The following is a 27,360-nucleotide window of genomic DNA, read 5'->3' on the forward strand; positions in this document are numbered from 1 at the left end:
CACGCCGCGCCAGCCAAAACCCCGCGGCTCCGCACCCGCGGAGACCATCGATCCATTCGGTCTCTCTCTGCCTGCTCGCCCCACGCCTCCTCTCGCCGCCGCCGCCGCCCGCAGCTAGGGTTCCGGCCGCCGCGGATCCGCCCGCCCGCCCCCACGCCCCGCGGCAGATCGGCCCCCCCGCCCCCCCCCGGCGCCGAGGTCCCCGGAGCCCCAGCGCCCCGCCGCGGCAGGTATGCTCCCCCCTCCCTCCCCCGCGAGGGCTCGCCGCCTTCCTCCCTCCCCTCTCTGCTGTGCCCGCGCGCTCGTGTGGCCGGATCGGGACGGACGCGCGGCGCTTGCTTGCTGGCTGGCGCTCGCGCTTGCTCGGTCCGGCTCGCAGGTCCGCCGCGGGCCTAGATCTGCGGGATCCGGGGCGCGATCCGCCGGGATCCACGGAGGGGGCCGTTGCTCCGGCCGGATTTCGTCTGCCCCCGGCTTCCGCCAGCTGGTTTCGCTGCGTAGCCTCTGCCTACGGGATGCTCTGTGCTCTTCCCCACGTAGCTAGCCTTGTGCTTGCCGTGCAGCTCCGGCTACTGCGCCAGGTAGAAAAAGTCACTGTAGAGCCCAGTGGCCCCGTTCGTCTACTTGGTCTGCAAGGATCACAGAAATCGTTACAAGGAACAATCTGGGGTTCTCCTATATGCTTTAGGTTATATATAAGAATGGCCGGTTCCCTACCTGATTTGCTTGTTTGCTCGTCGTGTCTGAGTGTTCATCGTTGCCACATATTTTTGTGGAACAGCAGTAGAAGCCAATACTATTTCATCTAGGATTGGAGACGAGTATTTACGATTACTGTTTGCAGCCGTGTTGCGCATTGTTCGTCACATGGTGCCACCATTGTATTGTTTAGCTTTATGTGAAGATCTCTTTGTAAGGTCGGTCTTGCCTTGCCAAATGGGTCGACCACAGTTTCCCTTTTCGTTAGTGCCCTCTCTATCTGCTTTTATTATCTCAATTTGGTTGTTGAAATGTGAACCTCTGTCTTGGATGCTTTTGATAGCAGAAGCTTGTATAGTAAGCATAATGATCTCCAGACGTAATTGCAATGCTAGGTAATCATTTTGGTAGCTTATATGCATGTTAAGGTATGATGGCCTGCAACTAGTCAATCTACAATAAGTAAATAATAAAACTATTTGTGTTTGGGATCTATGCATCTGTGTGTTTTATATTTGCCTCCGCTTTTAGTTCCAAGTTTCTTATCATGCTTATATGTAGCAGTAATGCTGAGCTTCTTATGTTGTGCATACAGGCATGATGAGTCGCCAACAGCAGCATGTACCTCTTAGGACTTCCGCCAACGGAGCCCCCCACCGGAAGCTTGATAGGGAGGGTAGTGGAAGGCATGATAGTAAATCACACCTGATGAGATCTTCATCTGGTGGTTTTACCAGTGCAGGTGAATATCTCATCTCTTTTTATGCGGTATTACTGTGAAAGAACTACTGCTGATAAGGTTCTTTCTGAGTTTAGAAAATGGAGGCAAACTTGGGCATGCAAACCCTTCACGGGATCGACTAGTCTATGTTATGACACAAATTATCGGGCATCATGTGGATGTGCATGTCAAAAATGGATCTGTTATCTCTGGAATCTTCCATGCAACAAACACCGATAAAGACTTTGGTACCACTTCTTTCTCCCCCCCCCCCCCCCCCCCCCTGATCTATCTTTATGCTTTGTTTAAACCTTTTTAGCACTTATTTACTTATCCCTTGGTGACATTTCCCTTAAATTGTATTTTCCTTGCAATCTGCATGTACTTAGAATCAAACCCTGTTGCAGGAATTATCTTAAAAATGGCACAGCCGATAAAGGATACTTCTGTGGGAGGACAAATTAATACCTCTGATGTTGTAAGAAAGCCGGAGACTATGATAATACCAGCACAGGAGCTTGTTCAAGTTTTTGCCAAGGTTTGTTCTCCTAGCAAACAAACAAACAACAATTCACTTGACCTTGCTTATAATTCTTAGCTGACTTCATTGTTGGTTTATATGGGCACCATAGATGTTACTTTGGACTTTGACTTGCATCTTCCATGAATCGTTGCCCTATTTTTTGCATTCTTGCGTAATGTCTATCTCTTGATAAATTACTAGGACGTAACACTAGGCGGTGATGAACTGCCAAAAGGTCCTGTCCATGACAAAAGGAAAGACTTGATGATAGATTCTGCCATCTCTCGTTCTCATTTCCCTGAAGAGAGGGAGCTTGAACGCTGGGCACCAGATGAAGGGGATTCAGACTGCATTGAATTGGAAAAATTTGACAGAAAGGGACACAGGTAATGAAAAGCTAAGTGAAGGCTTATCTTGATGTTTGTTAGTAATATTCAATCTTCTCATTGTGATTCATTCAAATGGTTATGGAAGTGGTAATTAATTTACTTGAGATACCTGGTATTGTTTCTTGCGAGTAGACATTGCATGTATATCTTCCTTGTTCATCCTTTTCATGTTGATGTGATATATTTTGGTTTTGTAAAAATGAAGACAAATATTTTTATTAAAAAAAACGCCTTGCCAAGCTATGAAAAATAGTCACGTGATATGTCAGTATATTGCTTTGCCTGCCGATATTTAGGCATTTTTTTGTTTAGGTTAATGCTCTACCAAAGTTCTTGCATAAACTTACTGTTTTAGATGGAAAGCTTTGTCAACCGTGATCACATCATTAGTACTTATTAGAAACAATGAACTAAGCAAAAGAACAAGTTTATGCAGAAATTGTTTTCTATTGCTAAACCTGCTGGCATGATTTTTTTGGTTACATTTCTTGAACATACCTTTACGGAAATGGTGCTTCTTTATTATCATGACAGTGCTGGCGTTATACATTGTTATATCGATTTTGTCATCATGATGATTAATAGTCAGTATGTTTGTAGGAGCTGGGACCAGTTTGAGACAAATGCAGCTTTGTTTGGGGTAAAGAGTACTTTCAATGAAGATCTTTATACCACAAAGCTTGAGCGAGGTCCTCATATGAGAGAGCTTGAAAAGCATGCTTCAAGGATAGCACGAGAAATAGAGGGTGAAGATACAGAAGATCTTCATCTTGCCGAGGTAGGCTTCTCTGCACTTATGGCTACAAATGTTTATGGTGAAGGTGCTTGTTAGTTTCACAATTTTTTCACTACTCCCACTTCCACTTGTGGTTGCTTGATGGACGGACATCAAGGAAGTTTTGACAGACTGCATAAAAATATAACAGACAAACACATGCACAATAATTTAGACAAAATGTTTGAAATGCTGAGGTTACTTACGCAGGAAAGAGGTTTATACTTGGATGAAGATTTGGAGCATGATGAAGAGATCAAATATTCTGCAGTTCGGAGGGATACTGATACCACAGTTAAACCCTTTACAAATGTCCCAAGCAGGCCAGTTAGCATTGATACCAAGGATTTGCCAGTGTGTTCATCAACAATGGTATGGAAACGAAACGAAGTTACATATGCTGTATTTACACCATTTGGCATGATAATTGATCTGATGTATATGTGTTACTCCCTCCGTTCACAAGTAGAAGATGTTTTACCTTTTTTCTGAATCGAATGTATATAGACACGTTTTAGTTGTTTGTTCACTCATTTCAGTCCGTATGTAGTCCATATTTGAAATATCCAAAACATCTATATTTGTCAATGGAGGGAATAGTGAAAATAGGAAAAAGATAATGTGGACGGTGGTCTTACATTTGCATGAGTGTATCCAACAATCAAGCATGATTTAGATTGAACTAAGTTGGCATGTGCCATCTCTAAATAGACATACTTTGGTCCTTTACGTACTCAACCACACTACTTATGATGGGAACAAAATGTCACTCACTCAACTACACTACTTTTGGGAACTAAATGTTCAATTCTCAGGTCCAAGGATTTGACTGTAAGTTAAGGAGCTGTTATGCATTAGACCCAGAGATTTGATTTGAACACTATTACACCAATTTAAGTCGTAAGGAGCTGCATGGAATTTCCTTAGAAGAAGATATCTTACAGAATAGTATTTTCCCACATAATGAATCAACTAATGCGTCTTCATGTGTTCTACTTAAGTCATAGTTACAAGTATGGTTGTATGCCTTTGTCATTGTTTTAAGTGGTATAGGTTTGGTGTATCTTTTGCCTTGTCTCATAATAAATACATCTGTTTCCTTGCTGCTAGGTTTAGTAGACCTTTTCATTTATTCAGCAGCACCTTTTTGTAAAATGATGTATTTATGAAAGAATAAATATTCTAATGCACTAATTTATGACCATTTCATTTAAATACCATCAAGTGTTTAATATCAGTTCGTATTTTTGACTTGTAGGATGACAAATCATCTTCCCATATATCTGGTGGTACTCATTTGTCTGCCACTGCTGAATACCAGTCAAACAAGCTTTTGCCTGCTGACGCCAACAGGTACAATATCTTTTGCATATGTGGCAAGTTAGCAATCCTCATGGTGGGCGTTTGCCTGGTTTGCGCATTGGTTGATTCATCATGGTCACATCTCCTTATATGTGGAAGACTTACTTGATCCCTAAGTAATACTGTCTCCAGTTCGAAGGATGCACTCTTAACCAATCCCATATGCCCAACTACTGGCCTCACACTCCTTAGCTGGATCACTAGGGATGTACTTTTCCTTTTCTCTAACAGTTAGTGTAGGTCACTCTTCAAACCGTGTAGGCACCCTAGCCCAGCCATCATATACTGAAATCTAGCCAAACTTGGTGAAACTCGTGGCTACCGATTTGGTGGCACATCGAATTTGGTTCAACTCAACCTTGTGTGGCAGCCTGTGTCAGTCTGAACACACTACTTCTGTGTACTGTTCCTGTGAAACTACTTTTGTTTCTGTTTCTGTGATTTGACCTATTTGGGATTTTGTCCAACTAAGTTTGAGCCTAGTTCTGTTTCTTACTCAAGCAAAAGGTTCTTCAAGTTTTTGTTTGGGTAACCATATGATATCTCATGGAATAAGCTGGTTTAGGATATACGCTAGCTATACTGCAAACTTATTTCAAGTGGAAGCTAAAGAAGCAGGCACTACCATATTAGTGCTTTTATCCATCCTTGATATGGTACAGAAACACTGCTAGCAGCCTCTCATCACTTCCTCTCTGATGCTTCCTTTGTCTACGAGTTCCAGTTTTATCGTTTTTGACACTTCTCTTGTTAATCTTCAATCTACATCTTTTAGGGAGTTATTTACGTTCCCTTGTCCCCAGGAACACTGCTAGAAGCCTATCATCATTGTCTCTCTGATGCTTCCTTTGTCTACGAGTTCCATTTTATTGTTTTTGCACTTCAATTTTCAATATTCCTGCTCACTATTGCTAATGTGATGTTCGTTATCATGACTGTCGACATCATTAGCATGGACATTCTAGGATAGTGGACTTCAGTCAAATATATTGATTTGTAATATAGTGATTGACACATTTATTATGAACCCTAGGTTGGATGGTAAGAGAAATAAAGATAGTAGTGGTGACAAAGACAACAGGATCTTGCAACCTGAGAATACTGTAAGCCTCCCATTTTGCCAATATAATTATTAAAGCACTGCTCGTACCTGAATCCAGTCATCTTTTATTTATATAACTGTGCAAAGCCGTTCTTTTCGTGCCTGAATTTGGATTTTCCTGCTCATTTCAACAGTTAACTGAAGGGGGCAGGCCGCTGATTTCTGAAGGTGAGCAGTAAATTATCCCTTACTTGGAAGTTTAATAAATTCATTCTTTGCCTGTTTAAAATGTATTGTTGTCACATCGGTTTCATGTGTTAGCTGCTAGGTCTGGTTATTCTTGATTTTACGCGTCTGGTGTGGTACTTTGGGCTCTTGTGAGATGTAGTTGAATGGGCCAAGAAAATATCACAACGTATTGTTCTGTTGTGTTGTATCAACCAGCGATAGATAGTGTCCTGTTAGTCAGTACATAAATTTGATCCAGTCATGTACTCCCTCCGTCCCAAAATAAGTGACTCAACTTTGTACTAGCTTTAGTACAAAGTTAGTACAAACTTGAGTCACTTATTTTGAGACGGAGGGAGTATGTAACAAGTAATGCTACAATTTAAATGGAATCATTTCTTCACTAGAGCATGCCAGGTGGATTATACTTCTGGCAGCTGCAAATGTCGGAGCTTCTTTGATTGCATGCACATTTTGCGATGGAGGGAGGAGATTTAGATCCACTGTTTATTATTGTTGTTGATCTTTTCATTTTTTTATTGATAGTTCTATTTTATTTTTTCAACAGCGACATAATACAAATTACAACCCTTGATTCCCTTTACCATGAAATCATAAACTTACGTTTTTTTATGGAAAAAATTGTGGCCTTATTAGTTTTAATTTCTTTCTGGAAACAGTTACAGAAATGTAGGGAAAGGCTGCGTACTATAGACCCAAAGTGGTCGGACCCTTCCCCGGACCCTGCGCAAGCGGGAGCTACATGCACCGGGCTGCCCTTTTTTATTAGTTTTAATTTCTTTCAGCTTCAACATTCTAAATTCCATGAATTGTTTTCAGCAGCAGAGTGTATGATACTTCTGTGATCTTGTGACAGATTTGGAAGGAGCACCTTCAAGGTCGCGTGCGTCTGAGCCTTCATCTTCTGGCCAAGGAAACAAGTCATCAGATGGTTTGGCACAAGATTCGACTCTACCCAGCAAACTTCCTTCTGCGCCTGAATATGCGAATTCTTCTCAAAGACCTGGCAGTTCTATACCATTAACATCCGAGCGTGTTGCTGCGAACTCAGCTGCGAGTGCTGCTCCAGGCTTATCACCAAGTTCTTCGATGGGATCTCTTAGCTCAGACAAATCAAGTTTGAACCCAAACGCTAAGGTCAGGATGTAATGTAGATATGTGTATCATATCTGGCCATGTTTTGTCGCCTGTGCCAAGTGCACTGACTATTGGTTTTCCGTACCAGGAATTCAAATTGAACCCTAATGCTAAGAGTTTCACTCCCTTGACTTCTCCGAGGCCACATCACCCTCCAGCGCCTGATGCAACATACTATTATCCTAATAACATGGGGGCTACTGGACCTGGTTTGCCTGTTGGCATGGGGGTGAGTTTCTACTTTTGATAGTTGCCAAGTTACTTACTATTTATGTAAAATGGTTGCAATATTTGAATTCAAATGGATGCATCTTCTACACCTATAAAAGCTCGAAGGCCGGAGAACCAAAACCGTCTCGGCCATCGAATCATGCTGATCTGATGGTCTATATCACCCCAATGTTTAGCACCAAACTTGTTTAATGCTCTAGTTACTCACCACTGTCACTGGTTATAAAGAAGTTTAGACTTAACACCATCCTATGAAATCTGCCACACAATTAATATTCTGCCAAATATCAGCATTCAATTAATATTTTACCTAATACTCCTTCTGTCTGAAATTACTTGTCCCAGAAATGGATGTATCTAGACGTATTTTAGTTCTAGATACATCCGTTTTTATCCATTTCTGCGACAAGTAATTCGGGACGGGGTGAGTATCAACGTGCAATTAATATCTTACCAAATATCAGCGTGCAATTTATATACCTAATATCAGTGTGCATTGTGATGCGATTACTGGAGTTGTATAGTTGTCTCAGTTATGAACATATTTGTTGGTTTTTACCCCCCAAAAATTGTGAATGGTTGCAGTGAAAAGTTTACAGGCTAATCAGCCAAACAGTTAATCTGGCACCAAAGCTTATCAGTAGATTTTATTGATAAGCTTTTCTTAATTGCTGTGGTCCTTCACGATTTTTCAAGGTCTTAAAATGCAGTCCATGCTTTCCAAGGCGCACATAGGCTGAATATCTAGGTTATGTTTCCAAGTGTGCTTTCAGTTGAACCAATATGCAGTATATAACTATATATTGTAAAATGATGTGATTACATTTTATCTATTAATTATGTGGCGGTTCTTGAACATTGTACATTCTATTTTGTGTCCCCTTGTAAAAAGGCTGTACTAACTTCTGATGCATCGGCAGTGATTGCTGTAACTATTTCTTGTGCTAACTATGCCTGTAATTGCTGTACCTCACTATGGTAATTATATTGCAGTTTCCACAGGCGTATGGTGGACAGCCTGTTGTTTACAATGCTCAGCCTGGATCTTCTCCCCAGGGTTACATGCATCCTTCTGGGCAACAGGTGAGACAGCTTACGTGAAATGAACTTCACTATGCATGTTTTGGCTTATCGTTGACATGCTGTTATGCTTATAGTTTTCTAATGATCCTATCTAAGACCTAGGCTGGGTTCTCTTGGTTTATATAGTTATTACTTATGTTGATGTTACACAGTGGTGTTTATTAATTGCCTTATGTTTGGACCATGAGTTTGCCATTCCATGCTGTTATATAGTAGTCATTCATTCCCCCCTCAGGTCGAATGCCTGGACGCTGAATTACTGACTAATTGCATATAAGCTGATGCCTCGAGATTACTGATGCTCTTTGCTACCATCGTGCTAAGTAACTTTGTTTTCTTATCTGCAGTATGGGCAGCAAATGATGATGGGACAGACCCGCCCTGTCTATTATTATGCACCTGTGAGCCAACATACATGCCTCTTTTGAAATGAAATGTTTGTACACCCCAGCTCTGTTAAGCTGGAGATGCAAATCGTCCGTTCTAATCGTGTCTTAATCTGTTTTGCAGGAGATGCAGCAGCAGCAATACAGAGGAAGGAACTTCTAGGTAGATTGATTTTGTTACGCTGCAATGTGGAACTCTGCAGTGAAATCCCCATTGGCGGGGGATGCTAACCAGGCCGATGCGCCGCCATGCGTGAAAAGAACTGGCGATGGCCTGTGACTTCAACCGTGTGTGTTTTGTCGCCAGGACGAAGATCACCGTTGTTCCTTCTGCGACAGTGTTCGAGTCTGAAGCGGGCTAACTCGGATTTATTGTTCTTATTTACACCATAGACGCGATGTTGTAAATTAAAAAAAAAAATGCAAGGCCATCTATTTCGTGTGCCCCTGGGATCATGATATTCTCTAGTGTGTGGGTGGGTCCTTTCCTTTTTGTAATACTTGGTGTTTGATGTCTACATCTCGCTGATTTATTTAAGACTTGTTTGGGAATCCGAAAACTGGGCTGTCAGATACTGTGGTGCTATTGAATTCTATTATGTGAAATGTTGCGTGAATTGGGGTTCCAAGAAGTGTGGATCAGTCATATTTGGAACGCCTTGTACTGTGTGAAAATGTTGTTGCTTCCGGTCGACAGGTTGGTGTCATGGCTTATCACTAGCACGATCCGGCACCCCATGCATTATCCAGCGCGGCACACATGCATAAATGCATACTCTCACTTTTAGCCTGGTCCTTCGATACGTGGGATTTAAAAAAATACCCTGGAAAAACCTTCAAGAATGTATCATTTTCAACATCAAATTCCCATCCAAAATCTGTCTCCATGCGAAATACTACTCCAGTGCACACGCTAGCTAACTATGGTAGTATATTTTGTTGAACAGATCTTGGGAACTACACAAAAGTGTTGGGAGTTAATAGATATATCATGTATGTGTGAGTTTTGATCGACAGATCCAATGAAACTTAATTGTGTTACGAGGTCTGCATATATATACGAAGTTACAGTTCAGTTAATCTTCGCATGTGCATGATGAAAGGAGTAGGCATGCCTATAATGTGTGTAGTTTTCTATAGGAAGAAAAATTAAATAAAAGGTAAAAGAAAATCAACTAATAAAATTTTCTAAGTAAGAACGAATTAGTGGCATTGGTATTATCCTTTAAGAAGGAAAATAATGACAATTTTTCTACTCCCTCAGTTCGTAAATTTAAGTCTTTTTAGAGATTCCAACATGGACTACATGTGAAGCAAAATGAATGAATCTACATTCTAAAATATGTGTATATACATCCTTATGTAGTCCTCAGGGATATCTGTAAAAGGACTTATATTTAGAAACAGAGGGAGTAAGAATGAATGAATTACTGACATTGGTATTACGCTTTAAGAAAGAAAGATAATGAAAAAATAAAACAAATAATAACAAAATTGACACACAGTTTACAAAGAAATTATGCTTTCTTTAAATATGCAAAATAAGTATATTATAGTGGATTTTTTTTTTACCAAAAAGGAGTTTCTTAAGAAGGAATGAAACAGTATTGGCATTACCATTAAAGAAGAAGAAAATGAAATAAAACTAAGGAAAAATAAAAATAAGAAGCTGTCTAAGAAAGAATAAATTTGTGGCATCGGTATTTCCCTTTAAGAACAAAGATAAATAAATAAAACAAGTAATGATAAAATGTACACAAAATTTACATAGAAACTATGTTTTTTTAATAATATGCAATAATAAGCATACACTAGTAGTAGAAGTTTTACAAAATAAGAAAGAATGAATTAGTGGCATTGGTATTAATTTTCAAGAAAAAAGGAAATGAAACGAAAACTTAAACAAATCAAAATAATAAAATTTTCTAAGAAAGAATGAATTAGTGACATCGGTATTACCCTTTAAGAAGAAAGAAAATGAAATGAAAATAATGAAAATATTTGCACACAATTTACAGAAAAAATGTGCTTTTCTATATTATGCAAGAATATATAATACTAGATTTTTCATGAATGAATTAGGGGCACTGGTATTACCCTTCAAGAGAAAAAGAACTTGCACACAGCTTTGCATTGAAATTGTACCTTTTGTTATATGCAAAGAATAAGCATATAATATTAAATTTTCACACTCTAGTATAATTTACACACGTACTCCTATTGTATAGTACTTGTGTGTATATATTTACACACACCCAACGTCCCAAAAATATCAACATAAAAAAATAAAACCGAATGAAAAAGAAAACATAAACGAAAGAAAAACTAATACAAATAGAAAAAATAGGCAATGAGTAATGGGTTTCAAGCCCAATAGAAATGTCTTCAGCCCCGGAAGCCCTGAAAATTGACAAAAGGAAAAAAGCAGCACAAATCTTGAAAAAAGAATCAACAGTTAAAAAATTTACTTACCCAAGTTTAAATTTCAGGCAACTTACATAGTATTCTTCTAAGATGTGCACAATATAGCAAATAGAAACTACTGAGCCAGTCCTCAATGTTTTAGACTCCTAAATTTTCCCGTAATTTTATTTCATATTATATTTTTCGTAAAAGAGTAAAGTAAAAAGTAAAAAATAGCAATATGTTTTTGGTCTTTTTCGGCTCTCATTACATGAAGTACGTATAACTCCAAAAATCAAAAACTGTACCCTGCAAGCCACACAATAATGTAAAACAACTCAGCGCTGCTGGGAACTTGGAGAGATTAATTGCTATTAGTGCAACAACAAGCACCTCCAGGTCCATCTCAGCGACGATTGCATGCCAGTGACGGGATCGTGTAAACAACTTTTTCCTCAGCCTTTTCCCACACCATACCCATTATTTCAATATATCATAGTGCACTCTGAAACCCATATGTTAATGCTTACAACTTTTTTTTGCGAGTGAATGCTTACCACAAAGGCACAATATCTATGCATACAACAATAGTGATTGCAATCTGACAAGTAGGTAATCAAGCATCCATCCAACGGATACTGCAGTCTTTTATAGCATGATCCCAATTAAACTTGTTTTTGAGCAAGTGCTGGGACAAGAATGAGATTTTCCTTGCGACCCATTGTGACGCCGAAGGACTCTGTCATATTGATTTTTACTGTTCCTGCAGGTAGATCCCAGTTGAAGTGGTACATGAGGTTTGCCAACATTATCTCAACAGTGGCCATTCCAAAGTTCATACCTGGGCACACCCTTCGCCCAGTCCCAAAAGGCAAATAATGAAAATTGCTTCCCTTGAAGTCATGAATCATTGTGCTTCCAACATTTTCCATGAAGCGCTCGGGCATGAACTCCTCTGCGCTCTCCCAGTAGGCAGGGTCCCTTGATAGAGCCCACCCATTGATGATCACACGGGTACCAGATGGTATGGTGTATCCCTCTATGTCGCAGTCGGCCGTAGAGAGGTGGGGCAAGAAGAGCGGCACAGGACTGTGTAGCCGGAGAGTCTCTTTTATAACACCCTTGAGGTAGATCATGCCACTTAGATCCTCTTCTGTAACCATTTCCTTCCCCTCTGCTATGCTCCTCACCTCAGCCTGGAGCTTGGTCATCACCTCTGGATTTTGGATTAGCTCAGCCATTGCACAATCCAACACTATGAATGATGTGTCCGTCCCACCTATGAACATGTCCTGCGAAAATAGAGATCACCATTTTTACATGTCAGTATACTAGTTATGTTTAATTTATATGTATCTAAATATGCTGTTATTTAGTATGATATGCATACCACCAACACGGCCTTGACGTTTTCTCTCGTGAGGTTGTACTCTTGTTGAATGGATAGCAACACATCGATGAAATCTGTCTCTCTGTCCTGGTTGATTTCATGGTCCAACATCGTGTTCTTGGCGTGGTCGTCGATGATCTCATCAAGCAAGTCATCCCATTTCTTATTTATTCTCTCCGCCCTAGCACACACCATCCTCCTTACCACGTCCAGCCTTGCCAACTTGGGGAAGTAGTCCTCCAGGTTGAACCCACCTATGAGCTTCGAGCTAGTCTCTACCAGCTCGCGGAACAACTCGTTTCGACCGCCGCCTCTGAAGGACTTGCCCGACACAGCATGGCAAACAATATCAGTGGTGAAGGAGCTAAGCAGCTTACTAAGGTCCACTGCAGTGCTCCTGGCGGCTGCCGTGCGGATCCTCGCCATAGCGTCTTGTACCTGTCGATCATTCAGCCATGGATGAGTGGATGATCAATAGGGATCAACGTATACCATGAATTGCAAATTTTCATACAGAAAAACAAAGTCAACGCTACTTGGAGCTCAGTAACCACTAACCACAACAAGGTTTGTTAGTACTTAGTAGTAGCCTCTCTAGTCTCTAGTCGACAATATATCAACCACGGAGTCAAACTTCTTCTCTATGTTTGACGATTATAATATATTCAAAACTCGTTATTAGTTTGTCTTGAAAAAAAATACTTTCGTGATATAAAAAAAATTCTGTCCATATTAAAAGAAAAATCTTGTTCTTAGTGACATATTGCAGAAACTAGTACTCAGAAACCAATTACCTCGTTTTCACGGGCGAGACGGTAGGAGCCAACTTTCTTGGAACTGAGAAGATGTGTTGCTGTGATCTTTCTAATCTGGCGCCAGTAATCCCCATATGGGGAGAAGCCCATATCAGTTGATCCATAGTAGAGGATGTCAGTCATGGCGGACTGCACCCGGGACGCAAACACATGGTCGTGCGTGCGAAGAACTGCCATGGCTGCACGAGCGGACGACACAACGAGGCTGGGGACGGCGCCAAGGCGTAGAAGCATGACATCGGGGCCATGCTTCTCGGCGAGATTGCGGAGGGAAATGTGGGGCAGTGAGCCGACGAGGTGGAGGTGGCCGATGAGAGGGAGCTTGTAGGGAGGCGATGGGAGTCTGTCGAGCAGCTTGTCTGCTCTCCTTGTGGTTGCCGTGGATGTGGCAAACCGAACGATGAGGAGGAGGAGGACAAGAGGGCATACGATGAGCACAAGGACTTGGGGAGACGCATGCTCATGGAGGCTGTGAAGAACTTGAGCCATGGCTAACTAGCTTGTTTGATGTATTGAGCAAACTTTCTAGTGCGATGGCTTAGTGTTCTATTTCCCTAGTAATTTATAGCCGAACTGCTACTACTATTTTATAGTATTTCACTATTTCTTGAGAATTCCTAAAGTATCATTTCTGTTGTCCTCTGATGATTTCTCTAGTCGAAATCAGTTTGGAGTTGTTTTTAGCATAGTACAATCAGAGTCGCTCACATACACGAGTATGCACTCATTAATATACGCAAGCACACCTACCCCTATGAGCATCTTAAGAGATTGAGCTGACATATCATTTTGAGATAGACGAAGTGTCACATAGGCAATGTCGTAGTGGACGGGAATATCTCCTCCCACTGAACGGACATCCCCAAAAAGTATGAAATAAATCTAGAAAAACACGAGCACCAATATCAAGTCTAAGGGGCTGTTTGGTTCTAGGCCTAATCATGCCACACTTTGCCATACAATGTTGCCACACTTGCCTAATGTTAGTTCTTCAAAATGAGAGTCACTAGTTGGCAAGTCTAAGAGAATCTTGCCACACTTTTTGAGTGTATGTGATGTGAGACCTTAGTGTGGCGTGCCTAAGGTGTGGCTTGAACCAAACACCCACCCAAGTTGGTCAAACTTGCCTAACCTTAGGTGTGGCAACCTTAGCAAACTTAGTCTCAAACCAAATAGCCCCTAAAACTTACACTCTGGTGGGTTGGAGATATCACTATCCTTCTAACCATGTTTATTAGTCGCAGAGACACGGGGGCTCCCGCGACCCGGGACCTGCGCTAGGGTTCCTCCCCGCCGCCGGCGGCCTCCCTCGCCCCCTCCCGTCGGCGCCGGCCGCCTCGCGCGCGCCCCCCGGCCCCCCCTATGCCCCCTCCCCCGGCCCTCCTGCTGCCCCCCGAGGCGGCGGAGCGCCCCCTGCCCTCCCCCCGTCTCGGTCCTCCTCCTTCCTCTTCCCCCTTCGCTGCCGCCTGCTGCGGCCTTCAGCGTGTCCGGGTGGCGCCGGCGCCGGCGGACGTCCCTTACCCGCGCGCCGGGAGGGAGAGTCGGGGCTCCCTCCTCCCCGGCGGCGGTGAGGCTCGGCGGCGGCGTACCGCGGGCCTCGGGTGCCCTCGACGCGGCGGCGTGGCCGTTGGCTGCGGGGTGGCGCAGTGGGCGGCTGGCCGCCGGCGTCGGCTCGGCCCAGAGCTAGGCCCTTTCGGGCCCCATCTGGGCTGGGGCGGGCCTGCGGTCCAGTGCGCGACGGCGTGGCTCCCTGGTGGTGGGACGTGGGGGCCGTGGCTGCGGTGGTGGTGGCTCCGGCGGCCGGCATGCTGCAGCGTGGCTGCAGGGACTGTTGATGACCCACAAGTATAGGGGATCTATCGTAGTCCTTTCGATAAGTAAGAGTGTCGAACCAAACAAGGAGCAGAAGGAAATGATAAGCGGTTTTCAGCAAGGTATTCTCTGCAAGCACTGAAATTATCGGTAACAGATAGTTTTGTGATAAGGTAATTGGTAACGAGTAACAAGTAACAAGTGTAAATAAAGTGCAGCAAGATGGCCCAATCCTTTTTGTAGCAAAGGACAAGCCTGGACAATTTCTTATATAGAGAAAAGCGCTCCCGAGGACACATGAGAATTATCGTCAAGCTAGTTTTCATCACGATCATATGATTCACGTTCGGTACTTTGATAATTTGGTATGTGGGTGGACCGGTGCTTGGGTGCTGTCCTTACTTGGACAAGCATCCCACTTATGATTAACCCCCATTGCAAGCATCCGCAACTACAATAGAAGTGTTAAGATAAACCTAACCATAGCATAAACCATATGGATCCAAATCAACCCCTTACGAAGCAACGCATAAACTAGGGTTTAAGCTTCTGTCACTCTAGCAACCCATCATCTACTTATTACTTCCCAATGCCTCCCTCTAGTCCCAAACAATGGTGAAGTGTCTTGTAGTCGACGTTCACATGACACCACTGGAGGGATGGCAACATACATCTCATCAAAATATCGAACGAATACCAAATTCACATGACTACTAATAGCGAGACTTCTCCCATGTCCTCAGGAACAAACGTAACTACTCACAAAGCATATTCATGTTCATAATCAGAGGGGTATTAATATGCATAATGGATCTGAACATATGATCTTCCACCAAGTAAACCAACTAGAATCAACTACAAGGAGTAATCAACACTACTAGCAACCCACAGGTATCAATCTGAGGTTTGGATACAAAGATTGGATACAAGAGATGAACTAGGGTTTGAGAGGAGATGGTGCTGGTGAAGATGTTGATGGAGATTGACCCCCTTCCGATGAGAGGATCGTTGGTGATGACGATGGTGATGATTCCCCCCTCCCGGAGGGAAGTTTCCCCGGTAGAACAGCTCCGCCGGAGCCCTAGATTGGTTCCGCCAAGGTTCCGCCTCGTGGCGGCGGAGTCTCATCCCGAAAGCTTGCTTATGATTTTTTCCTCGATGAAAGACTCCATATAGCAGAAGATGGGCATCGGAGGGCCACCAGGGGGCCCACGAGGCAGGGGGCACGCCCAGGGGGGTAGGGCGCGCCCCCACCCTCGTGGCTGGTGGGTGGCCCCCCTCTGGTACTTCTTGCGCTTAGTATTTTATATATATTCTGGAAATAACTTCCGTGAAGTTTCAGGACTTTTGGAGCTGTGCAGAATAGGTCTCTAATATTTGCTTCTTTTCCAGCCCAGAATCCCAGTTGCCGGCATTCTCCCTCTTCATGTAAACCTTGTAAAATAAGAGAGAATAGGCATAAGTATTGTGACATAATGTGTAATAACAGCACATAATGCAATAAATATCGATATAAAAGCATGATGCAAAATGGATGTATCAACTCCCCTAAGCTTAGGCCTCGCTTGTCCTCAAGCGAAAGCCGAAATCGAAAAATATGTCCACATGTTTAGAGATAGAGGTGTCGATAAAAATAAAATACGGACATGAGGGCATCACAATTTCAAGTATGAATCATAAACTTCATTGAGAACCAACAAACTCTAATCTCAGTCATTGAGGCAATTGCAATTTATCATAACATAGGAAAGAGTCAATATAAGAGCTTTTCAGCAAGTCCACATACTCAACCATCTTTTAGTCTTTCACAATTGCTAACACTCACGCAATATTTATGGGTATGAAGTTTTAATTGGACACACGGAAAGATAGGGGCTTATAGTTTTGCCTTCCAACGTTTTACCTCAAGGGTAATGTCAACAATAATAGTTCATGAAGACTCACATCCAATTAGCTATATATATATATATATATATATATATATATATATATATATATATATATATATATATCAGGATCTTTCGAACATATTGTGCTTGCCAAAGGATAAAATGTAAAAAGGAAAGGTGAAGACCACCATGACTCTTATGTAAGTTAGAAGATAAAAATAAAAGATAGACCCTTCGCAGAGGGAAGAAGAGGTTGTCATGCGCTTTTATAGTTGGATGCACAAAATCTTAATGCGAAAGAATGTCACTTTATATTGCCACTTATGATACGGACCTTTATTGTGCAGTCCGTCGCTTTTATTTCTTGCACATCACAAGATCATATAAAGCTTATTTTCTCCACACTAATAAGTCATACATATTTAGAGAGCAATTTTTATTGCTTGCACCGATGACAACTTACTTGAAGGATCTTACTCAATCCATAGGTAGATATGGTGGACTCTCATGGCAAAACTGGGTTTAGGGATATTTGGAAGCACAAGTAGTATCTCTACTTGGTGCAAAGAAATTGGCTAGCATGAGAGGGAAAGGAAAGCTCAACATGTTGGACGATCCATGACAATATAATTTATCTCAAATGTAAGAAAACATAACCCATTACGTTGTCTTCCTTGTCCAACGTCAACTCTTAGCATGTCATACTTTAATGAGTGCTCACAATCATAAAAGATGTCCAAGATAGTATATTTATATGTGAACCTCTCTTTCTTTATTACTTCCTATTAATTGCAACGATGACCAAAACTATGTTTGTCAACTCTCAACAACTTTTATTCATCATACTCTTTATATGTGAGCTCATTACTTTCCATAAGATCCATATGATCTCTTTGTTTATTTTTATTTCTTCTCTTTTATTTTATTTAATTCCCTCAAGATCATAGCAAAATAATCAAGCCCTTGACTCAACACTAATCTTTATTATATAGCTCATGGACTCAATTACATAGAGGGATCATAAAGCAAAACTCACAACTAGATCATACTAAAACTTTATTCTACTAGATCAAGATATTACCAAAAGGATCGAACTAAGAAAAACGGTAAAGATAAAAGCGATGGTGATACGATAACGGGGCACTCCCCCAAGCTTGGCAGTTGCCAAGGGGAGTGCCCATACCCGATGCTCAGTTCTTCTTTGTTGGTGAAGAAGGTGATGGTTTTGTTGATGGCGTAGGCTTCTTCCTTAATTTGCGCTTAAGGACATAATTTTGGTCCCTTAGGTCATCGATCTCCTGCTCCAGGCTCAGTATCTTTTTGCATAATTCCTGCTTGTTTTCCTACAAGAGGCGAAAAGGGATAAACTCGATCTTAGGTTTCTTTACTCTATCCGGGAGGCTTGACTTTTTGAACTCCACATGCATGTCCCCAGGTTGAGGTAATGGGACTTCATCTTCTTCTGAGCTCGTCTCCTCCTTTCCCTTGGGTTCATAGTCCTCTTCTTCTTCCGTAGTCCAACCACAATGCTCCACATCCCCATAGGCCTTAGGATCTGCAAGCTAATCAGCCACATAGCTTTCTCCTTTCGAATCCTGGGACGACATGTTGCTCTAATCTGCAGCAGGACAGCTCGAAACAAAGACATGATATATTTGCATGATACGGAGGTCAAAACCTTCGGGAGATTATATAATGAATTTTTACCGACCAAAGGAAGTATCATGCAAGAAAACAAAGTCCGGAGAGCACACAGGTGCCCACGAGGCAAGGGGCGCGCCCTGGGGGGTAGGGCGCGCCCTCCACCCTCGTGGAAGCCTCGTGTCCTTTCCGGTCTACTTCTTATTTTCCTATTTTTCTAAATATTCCAAAATGGAGAAAAATTGCCATTAGAACTGTCTTGGAGTCGGCTTACTTACCATACCACGTACCTATCCCTTTTCGGAGTCTGAAACATTCCGGAAAGTGTCCCTTATGTATTCCTCCGGGGTTACAATTTTAATAATATTAGTTTCAACATTTATAGTATTACCTGAGATATAATGTTTAATTCTTTGACCGTTCACCACCTTCGGATTTGTGCCTTCGAAGTTGTTGATTTTTATGGCACCGGAACGATAGACCTCCTCGATAACGTAAGGACCTTCCCATTTAGAGAGAAGTTTTCCTGCAAAAAATCTTAAACGAGAGTTGTATAACAATACATAATCACCTACATTAAACTCACGCTTTTGTATCCTTTTGTCATGCCATCTTTTAACTTTTTCTTTAAACAGCTTGGCATTTTCATAAGCCTGGGTTCTCCATTCATCAAGTGAGCTAATGTCAAATAACCTCTTCTCACCGACAAGTTTGAAATCATAATTGAGCTCTTTAATGGCCCAATATGGCTTATGTTCTAATTCAAGAGGTAAGTGACATGCTTTACCATAAACCATTTTATACGAAGACATACCCATAGGATTTTTGTATGCATTTCTATAGGCCCATAATGCGTCATCAAGTTTCTTGGACCAATTCTTCCTGGATCTATTAACAGTCTTTTGCAAAATTAATTTGAGCTCTCTATTACTCAATTCTACTTGACCACTAGACTGTGGATGATATGGAGATGCAATCCTATGATTAACGTCATACTTAGCAAGCATTTTACGAAAGGCACCATGAATAAAATGTGAACCACCATCAGTCATTAAATATCTAGGGACTCCAAACCTCGGAAAAATAACTTCTTTAAGCATCTTAATAGAGGTGTTATGATCAACACTACTAGTTGGAATAGCTTCTACCCACTTAGTAACGTAATCAACAACAACTAAGATATGTGTATACCCATTAGAGGAAGGAAAAGGTCCCATATAATCAAAGCCCCAAACATCAAATGGTTCAATAACAAGTGAATAATTCATAGGCATTTCTTGACGTCTACTAATATTACCAATTCTTTGACATTCATCACAAGACAAGACAAACTTACGAGCATCCTTGAAAAGAGTAGGCCAATAAAAACTGGATTGCAATACCTTATGTGCAGTTCTATCTCCAGCATGGTGTCCTCTGTAAGCCTTGGAGTGACACTTGCGTAGGATATGTTCATGTTCATTCTCAGGTACACAACATCTAATAATACCATCTACTCCTTCTTTATAAAGATGTGGGTCATCCCAAAAGTAATGTCTCAAATCATAGAAGAACTTTTTCTTTTGCTGGTATGTGAAACTAGGTGGTATAAATTTAGCAACAATATAATTAGCATAATCAGCATACCATGGAGCAGTTCAAGAAGCATTTATGACATTTAATTGTTCATCAGGAAAGCTATCATCAATAGGTAGTGGGTCATCAAGAACATTTTCTAACCTAGACAAGTTGTCTGGAACGGGGTTCTCAGCTTCCTTTCTATCAATAATATGCAAATCAAATTATTGTAGCAAAGAACCCATCTAATAAGTCTAGGTTTAGCATCTTTCTTTTCCATAAGGTATTTAATAGCAGCATGATCAATGTGAATAGTTACTTTAGAATCAACAATATAAGGTCTGAACTTATCACAAGCAAATACAACTGCTAAGAATTCCTTTTCAGTAGTAGCATAATTTCTCTGGGCATTGTCTAGAGTTTTACTAGCATATTGAATAACATTTAATTTCTTATCAACTCTTTGCCCTAGAACAGCACATACAGCATAATCACTAGCATCACACATAATTTCAAAGGGTAAATTCCAATCAGGTGGCTGAACAATAGGTGCAGAAATCAATGCTTTCTTAAGTATTTCAAATGCTTCTACACAATCATCATCAAAGACAAAAAGAATATCTTTTTGTAATAGATTAGTCAGAGGTGGAGAAATTTTTGAGAAGTCCTTAATGAACCTCCTATAAAAACCGGCGTGACCTAGGAAGCTTCTTATACCTTTGATTTTCTTGGGACATGACATCTTTTCAATAGCATCAACTTTAGCTTTATCAACTTCTATGCCTCTCTCAGAAATTTTATGCCCCAAGACAATACCTTCATTAACCATAAAGTAACACTTCTCCCAATTCAAAACAAGATTAGTTTCTTCACATCTCTGCAAAACTCGATCAAGGTTGCTCAAGCAATCATCAAAAGAGGATCCATAAACGGAGAAATCATCCATGAATACCTCACAAATCTTTTCACAAAAGTCAGAGAATATAGCCATCATACATCTTTGAAAGATAGCAGGTGCATTACATAAACCAAAAAGGCATATGTCTATAAGAAAAAGTACCGAAAGGGCAACTAAAAGTGGTCTTTGCTTGATCATCAGCTGACACATGTATTTGAGAGAAACTAGAGTAATCATATAGAAAGAAAAAATGTGTATCTTTGAATAATCTTTCTAGCATTTGATCAATAAAAGGTAAGGGGTAGTGATCTTTTTTAGTAGCCTTATTTAATTTGCGGAAATCAATTACCATCCTATAACCTATAATAATTCTTTGCGGAATCAATTCATCTTTATCATTAGGAACAACAGTAATACCTCCCTTCTTAGGGACATAATGGACATGACTTACCCACTGACTATCAGCAACGGGATAAATTATACCTGCCTCAAGGAGCTTTAATGTTTCCTTTCTTACCACTTCTTTCATCTTAGGATTCAGCCGTCGTTGATGATCAATAACTGGTTTGGCGTATTTCTTCAAATTTATTTTGTGTTGACATAGAGTGGGACTAATGCCCTTAAGATCATCAAGAGTATATCCAATAGCAGCACGATGCTTCTTCAGAGTTTTCAATAATTTCTCTTCCTCCTTCTTTGAAAGGTTAGCAATAATAATAACAGGATATATCAGGTAATGGTTTAAGCTCAAACACGGGATCACCCTTGGGTGGAGGAGGATCCCCTAGGATTTCAACAGGCAAATTGTGTTTTAGAATGGGTCCTTCTTTAAAGAATACTTCATCTATTTCCCTTCTTTCATTCATAAACATATCATTCTCATGGTCTAGCAAATATTGTTCTAAAGGATCATTAGGAGGCACATCAATAGAAGCAAGACCAATAATTTTATCTTTACTAGGCAATTCTTCATCACGGGGTTGTCTATGAAATTTAGAAAAATTAAACTCATGAGACATATCATCCAAACCAATAGTAACGACATCCTTCTTGCAATCTATCTTAGCATTAACCGTATTCAAGAAGGGTCTACCAAATATAATGGGACAAAAGCTATCTTGTGGGGAACCAAGAACAAGAAAATCACCAGGATATTTAACCTTCCCACACAAGACTTCAACATCTCTAACAATCCCAATTGGTGAAATAGTATCTCTATTAGCAAGCTTAATGGTAACATCAATACCTTCTATCTCAGCTGGTGCAATATCATGCATAATTTCTTTGTATAAGGAAATAGGTATTGCACTAGCACTAGCACCCATATCACACAAGCCATGATAACAATGCTCTCCTATTTTAACAGAAATAACATGCATGTCTACCACAGGTCTATGTTTATCCTTAGCACCAGGTTTATCAATTCTAGCAGTTTCTTCACAGAAATAAATAACATGCCCATCAATATTATCTGCCAAGATATCTTTAACATAGCAATATTAGGTTCAAATTTAACTTGCTCAGGGGGTTTGTGTGTCTTAATATTACTTCTGTTGACTACAGTTGAAACTTTAACATGATCCTTTATTCTAACAGGGAAAGGTGGTTTCTCAACATAAGCAGTAGGAACAATAGGATCATTATAAGTGATAGTCTTTTCTTCAACTTTAATAGGTGCAACTACTTTTACTTCAATGGGAGGATTATATTTAAACCACTTCTCCTTAGGGAGGTCAACATGAGTAGCAAAGGATTCACAGAAAGAAGCTACTATCTCAGAGTCAAGTCCATATTTAGTGCTAAATTTACGGAAAACATCGGTATCCATAAAAGATTTAACACAATCAAACTTAGGTGTTATACCTGGCTCCTTACCTCCGTCGAGATCCCAATCTTCAGAGTTGCGTTTATTCTCTCCAATAAATTCCATTTGAATTCAACAGTCTTCATCATAAAGGAACCAGTACAAGAAGTATCGAGCATGGAGCGATTGTTGTCAGAAAGCCGAGCATAAATTTTTTGAATAATCATTTCTCTTGAGAGCTCATGATTGGGGCATGAATATAACATTGATTTAAGCCTCCCCAAGCTTGAGCGATGCTTTCTCCTTCGCGAGGCCAAAAATTATATATATAATTACGATCACGATGAACAAGATGCATAGGATAAAACTTCTGATGGAATTTCAATTTCAACCATTTGTAGTCCCATGATCCACATAGCCTATACCATGTCAATGCATCTCCCTTCAAAGATAAAGGGAAGACATTCTTCTTGATAACATCATCGGGCATACCTGCAAACTTAAATAATCCATAAACTTCATCCACATAGATTAAGTGTAAGTCGGGATGTAATGTTCCATCTCATGCAAAAGGATTAGCTAGCAGTTTCTCTATCATACCCGAAGGAATTTCGAAGTAAACATTTTCATTTTCAGTAGGTCCAGTAGGTTGAGGAGCAACTATTTGCTCTACCGGTCGGGGTGAAGATACCCCGAACAAGCCCCTCAAAGAATTACTTTCCATAGTAACAAGTGACAGTAAATTTCAGCACACCATATAAATTTTTCCTTACCAAATTCCACCTGCCAAAGGCGCTTCACTCCCCGGCAACGGCGCCAGAAAAGAGTCTTGATGACCCACAAGTATAGGGGATCTATCGTAGTCCTTTCGATAAGTAAGAGCGTCGAACCCAACGAGGAGCAGAAGGAAATGATAAGCGGTTTTCAGCAAGGTATTCTTTGCAAGCACTGAAATTATCGGTAACAGATAGTTTTGTGATAAGGTAATTGGTAACGAGTAACAAGTAACAAGTGTAAATAAAGTGCAGCAAGATGGGCCAATCCTTTTTGTAGCAAAGGACAAGCCTGGACAACTTCTTATATAGAGAAAAGCGCTCCCGAGGACACATGGGAATTATCGTCAAGCTAGTTTTCATCACGATCATATGATTCGCGTTCGGTACTTTGATAATTTGGTATGTGGGTGGACCGGTGCTTGGGTGCTGTCCTTACTTGGACAAGCATCCCACTTATGATTAACCCCCATTGCAAGCATCCGCAACTACAACAGAAGTATTAAGGTAAACCTAACCATAGCCTAAAACATATGGATCCAAATCAGCCCCTTACGAAGCAACGCATAAACTAGGGTTTAAGCTTCTGTCACTCTAGCAACCCATCATCTACTTATTACTTCCCAATGCTTCCCTCTAGGCCCAAACAATGGTGAAGTGTCATGTAGTCGACGTTCACATGACACCACTAGAGGGATGACAACATACATCTCATCAAAATAGCGAACGAATACCAAATTCACATGACTACTAATAGCGAGACTTCTCCCATGTCCTCGGAACAAACATAACTACTCACAAAGCATATTCATGTTCATAATCAGAGGGGTATTAATATGCATAATGGATCTGAACATATGATCTTCCACTAAGTAAACCAACTAGAATCAACTACAAGGAGTAATCAACACTACTAGCAACCCACAGGTACCAATCTGAAGTTTGGATACAAAGATTGGATACAAGAGATGAACTAGGGTTTGAGAGGAGATGGTGCTGGTGAAGATGTTGATGGAGATTGACCCCCTCCCGATGAGAGGATCGTTGGTGATGACGATGGTGATGATTTCCCCCTCCCGGAGGGAAGTTTCCCCGGCAGAACAGCTCCGCCGGAGCCCTAGATTGCTTCCGCCAAGGTTCCGTCTCGTGGCGGCGGAGTCTCGTCCCGAAAGCTTGCTTATGATTTTTTCCTCGACAAAAGACTCCAATTAGCAGAAGATGGGCATCGGAGGGCCACCAGGGGGCCCACGAGGCAGGGGGCACACCCAGGGGGTAGGGCGCGCCCCCCACCCTCGTGGCTGGTGGGTGGCCCCCCTCTGGTACTTCTTGCGCTCAATATTTTATATATATTCTGGAAATAACTTCCGTGAAGTTTGAGGACTTTTGGAGCTGTGCAGAATAGGTCTCTAATATTTGCTCCTTTTCCAGCCCAGAATCCCAGCTGCCGGCATTCTCCCTCTTCATGTAAACCTTGTAAAATAAGAGAGAATAGGCATAAGTATTGTGACATAATGTGTAATAACATCCCATAATGCAATAAATATCAATATAAAAGCATGATGCAAAATGGACGTATCAACCGTCCGGACAGGTTGGGGTCCGGCCGGGCCGGTGGTGGCCCGGCAAGTCTCTATTGCTATGTCCGGTCGGCTCCGCGCGGCGGTGGAGGTTGTTCCCTCCTGTCAGATGCGGTGCGGTTGCCTCCGAGCCCGGTGTCTTCTCGTCCTACCTCCAGGTATCGTGTTGGTGGCCTCAGTGAAACGGTGAAGATGGTGTGATATCCGTGGTGGCACAGGCTGGTGGGCGGCATGTTGGGCGGTGCGCTTCCGATTGTCTAGGGTGGCGGTGGTGGTTTTGGGGCGGGAGAAATCTCTGGCGGCTCGTTCGCCATCGGCGCGGCTGCGCCCATGGGCGTTGCCGGACCCTCCTGAGGGGCGTCGGTAATACCCCCTTCCCCACTGCCATCCGTGTACCGGGGGAAACCCTAGGACTTGTCCGGGCAGCAGCGTCGTCGTCGTCGCATTTCTTCCTGAAGATGTTGCTTGGTACGCAAGGCTTCGGAGTGCTTGGCGGGCGGTGGTTCTTCTACGGTGGGTGCAGCGGGTGTCGGTCATCTTTGCTTAGTTGAGCTGCCGGCGCCGGCATTTGTTTCTTTTTTTCTTTCTCTTCTTTTTCTTTTGGGCTTGTTTGTGCTGCGGCCCCAGCAAGCTGGTTGTATCCGTTGGACGTTGCTTTATAATCTAAAGCGGGGAAAACCCTTTTTCGTAAAAAACCATCCTTCTAACCATTCAATCACAGGTTGGTTCGTGAAATCGGTTTGGAGTTGATTCCCTCCTTGTGCGTTGCAGAGAAATTTAATTTATATATTGCACATGCAACGTCACATCAGATGGTCTATCATTGATTGAATGCCTGGACGGAATCACAAAATATCGGATGCTTAACATACGTGTGGAGAAATCAAGTTTACGAAATAGCCTAGCTAACCACAGAACATCCGATGCTTGAACATCCGTGTGGAGAAATCGAGTTTACAAGATAACCTAGCTAACAAAGTCTGTACTTTTGTTTTGAGCTTCTTTCTTTCGATGCCTTAGGTGCGCCCAAAACGAATGAAGTCACAAGAAGAACCTATTGGCTAATGTGCCCCAATCTGACTTCTCTTCCATCGGGCCTGCTGTGAGCACGCACCTTTGTCTCTACAAGCTGATTAATTAGCTCACCAAGGCCGTCGTTATATTAAGAAACAATTCATAGCATACTAGCTACTCCAAAACTAAAGCAAACCATAGACCTTTCGACACCGCGAGGACAACCTTTGGCAGGGGAGGAGGCCATATTCTCAAACAAATTGATAAAATTTGGTCGGCACCAGAAGAAGACGTTAAGTTCCTATCGGCTACCTGCTAGCTCGTCCATGTGGCAAAGTTGGCCAGCTCCAAATTAGAAACTCCCGTACGAATCTTTCGTATGATATAGCTATATAACAAAGAGCCTATCAGTGATGTAGCTATAATTGTACGGGAATATTCCCGTGCAAAGCTTTACAAAATTCCTAAGTTATACTAGTTCTATTTGACCTTGACCTAGATGGCTACCGTGTCCACATGGTGGCCGATCAAATGCAAATCTCAAGAGACATTGGAGAATGCGTACATGATTTATGAGATCCGGCCACTCGGCATTATCTTATGCATGATTGTGTAAACTAACATGTTACATGCGTGTGTGGGTGAGTAAGGATGGTCGCATTAGACATTTGAAATGATAATGTCGACTGATAAATGATGCATGGAGTACTTATTTCGTAATAGGTAATTTTAATAAATTATTACACTAATCTACCCAGTCAGTGTCATGGCTACTTAGCATAACTACTAAAACAAAAACAAAATGAATATATCCCTTGAATATAAGTTGCCTTCGACATTAATATGGTCTACAAGGTAGTATTTTGAACATTAATTTTTACAGAAGTATGTTACATCGAATCAAAGTAAGTATGGAGTAAAAGAATATATGTCATGACAGATCGATTGGTTTTGATACTGTAATTATCGGTAAGTATTGTTTAACAATCTTCAAAATAATTAAAAGTTTGGCTTCCATAGATGCTATCCTTACTTGAAGACATGGAGAGATTAAATTACTAATTCTTAGGTAGATTATCGTTGTTTCCAGCTTCACAGCTGAACAAAGTCAACTCAATATTTACCCATGATTAGATATCACACTATGTAGCTAAATTTTCGGAAAAACTGGAGGATAGTTCCTCCCCTTG

General features: G+C 41.4%; 2 protein-coding genes across 3 annotated transcripts; one reads left to right on the plus strand and one right to left on the minus strand.

Annotated features, from left to right (window-relative positions):
* The first annotated feature begins 103 nt into the window (after positions 1-103).
* On the plus strand, positions 104-9,214 carry LOC125517308 (polyadenylate-binding protein-interacting protein 4). Of its 2 annotated transcripts, XM_087527901.1 has the most exons (16): positions 104-230; positions 1,295-1,441; positions 1,516-1,668; positions 1,828-1,958; positions 2,145-2,329; positions 2,933-3,110; positions 3,318-3,479; positions 4,366-4,460; positions 5,503-5,572; positions 5,706-5,739; positions 6,617-6,718; positions 6,812-6,897; positions 6,986-7,126; positions 8,122-8,211; positions 8,559-8,612; positions 8,722-9,214. In XM_087527901.1, the coding sequence occupies exons 2-16, from the start codon at positions 1,297-1,299 to the stop codon at positions 8,758-8,760; spliced, it is 1,665 nt and encodes a 554-aa protein (XP_087384027.1). In that variant the 5' UTR covers positions 104-230; positions 1,295-1,296; the 3' UTR covers positions 8,761-9,214. The 2 variants fall into 2 exon arrangements, with proteins under 2 accessions (XP_087384027.1, XP_048538458.1); XM_048682501.2 differs by having other exon boundaries at positions 105-230; positions 6,617-6,897.
* A 2,226-nt stretch (positions 9,215-11,440) lies between these two features.
* On the minus strand, positions 11,441-13,755 carry LOC125517309 (indole-2-monooxygenase). Its single transcript, XM_048682504.2, has 3 exons — positions 13,185-13,755; positions 12,391-12,828; positions 11,441-12,292 (listed from the first exon to the last, which is right to left on the minus strand). The coding sequence occupies exons 1-3, from the start codon at positions 13,692-13,694 to the stop codon at positions 11,666-11,668; spliced, it is 1,575 nt and encodes a 524-aa protein (XP_048538461.1). The 5' UTR covers positions 13,695-13,755; the 3' UTR covers positions 11,441-11,665.
* Positions 13,756-27,360: the final 13,605 nt, after the last annotated feature.

This window comes from Triticum urartu, chromosome 6A, assembly GCF_056163025.1.
Source record: "Triticum urartu cultivar PI428250 chromosome 6A, HENAU_Tu73, whole genome shotgun sequence".
Taxonomy (NCBI): Eukaryota; Viridiplantae; Streptophyta; class Magnoliopsida; order Poales; family Poaceae; genus Triticum; species Triticum urartu.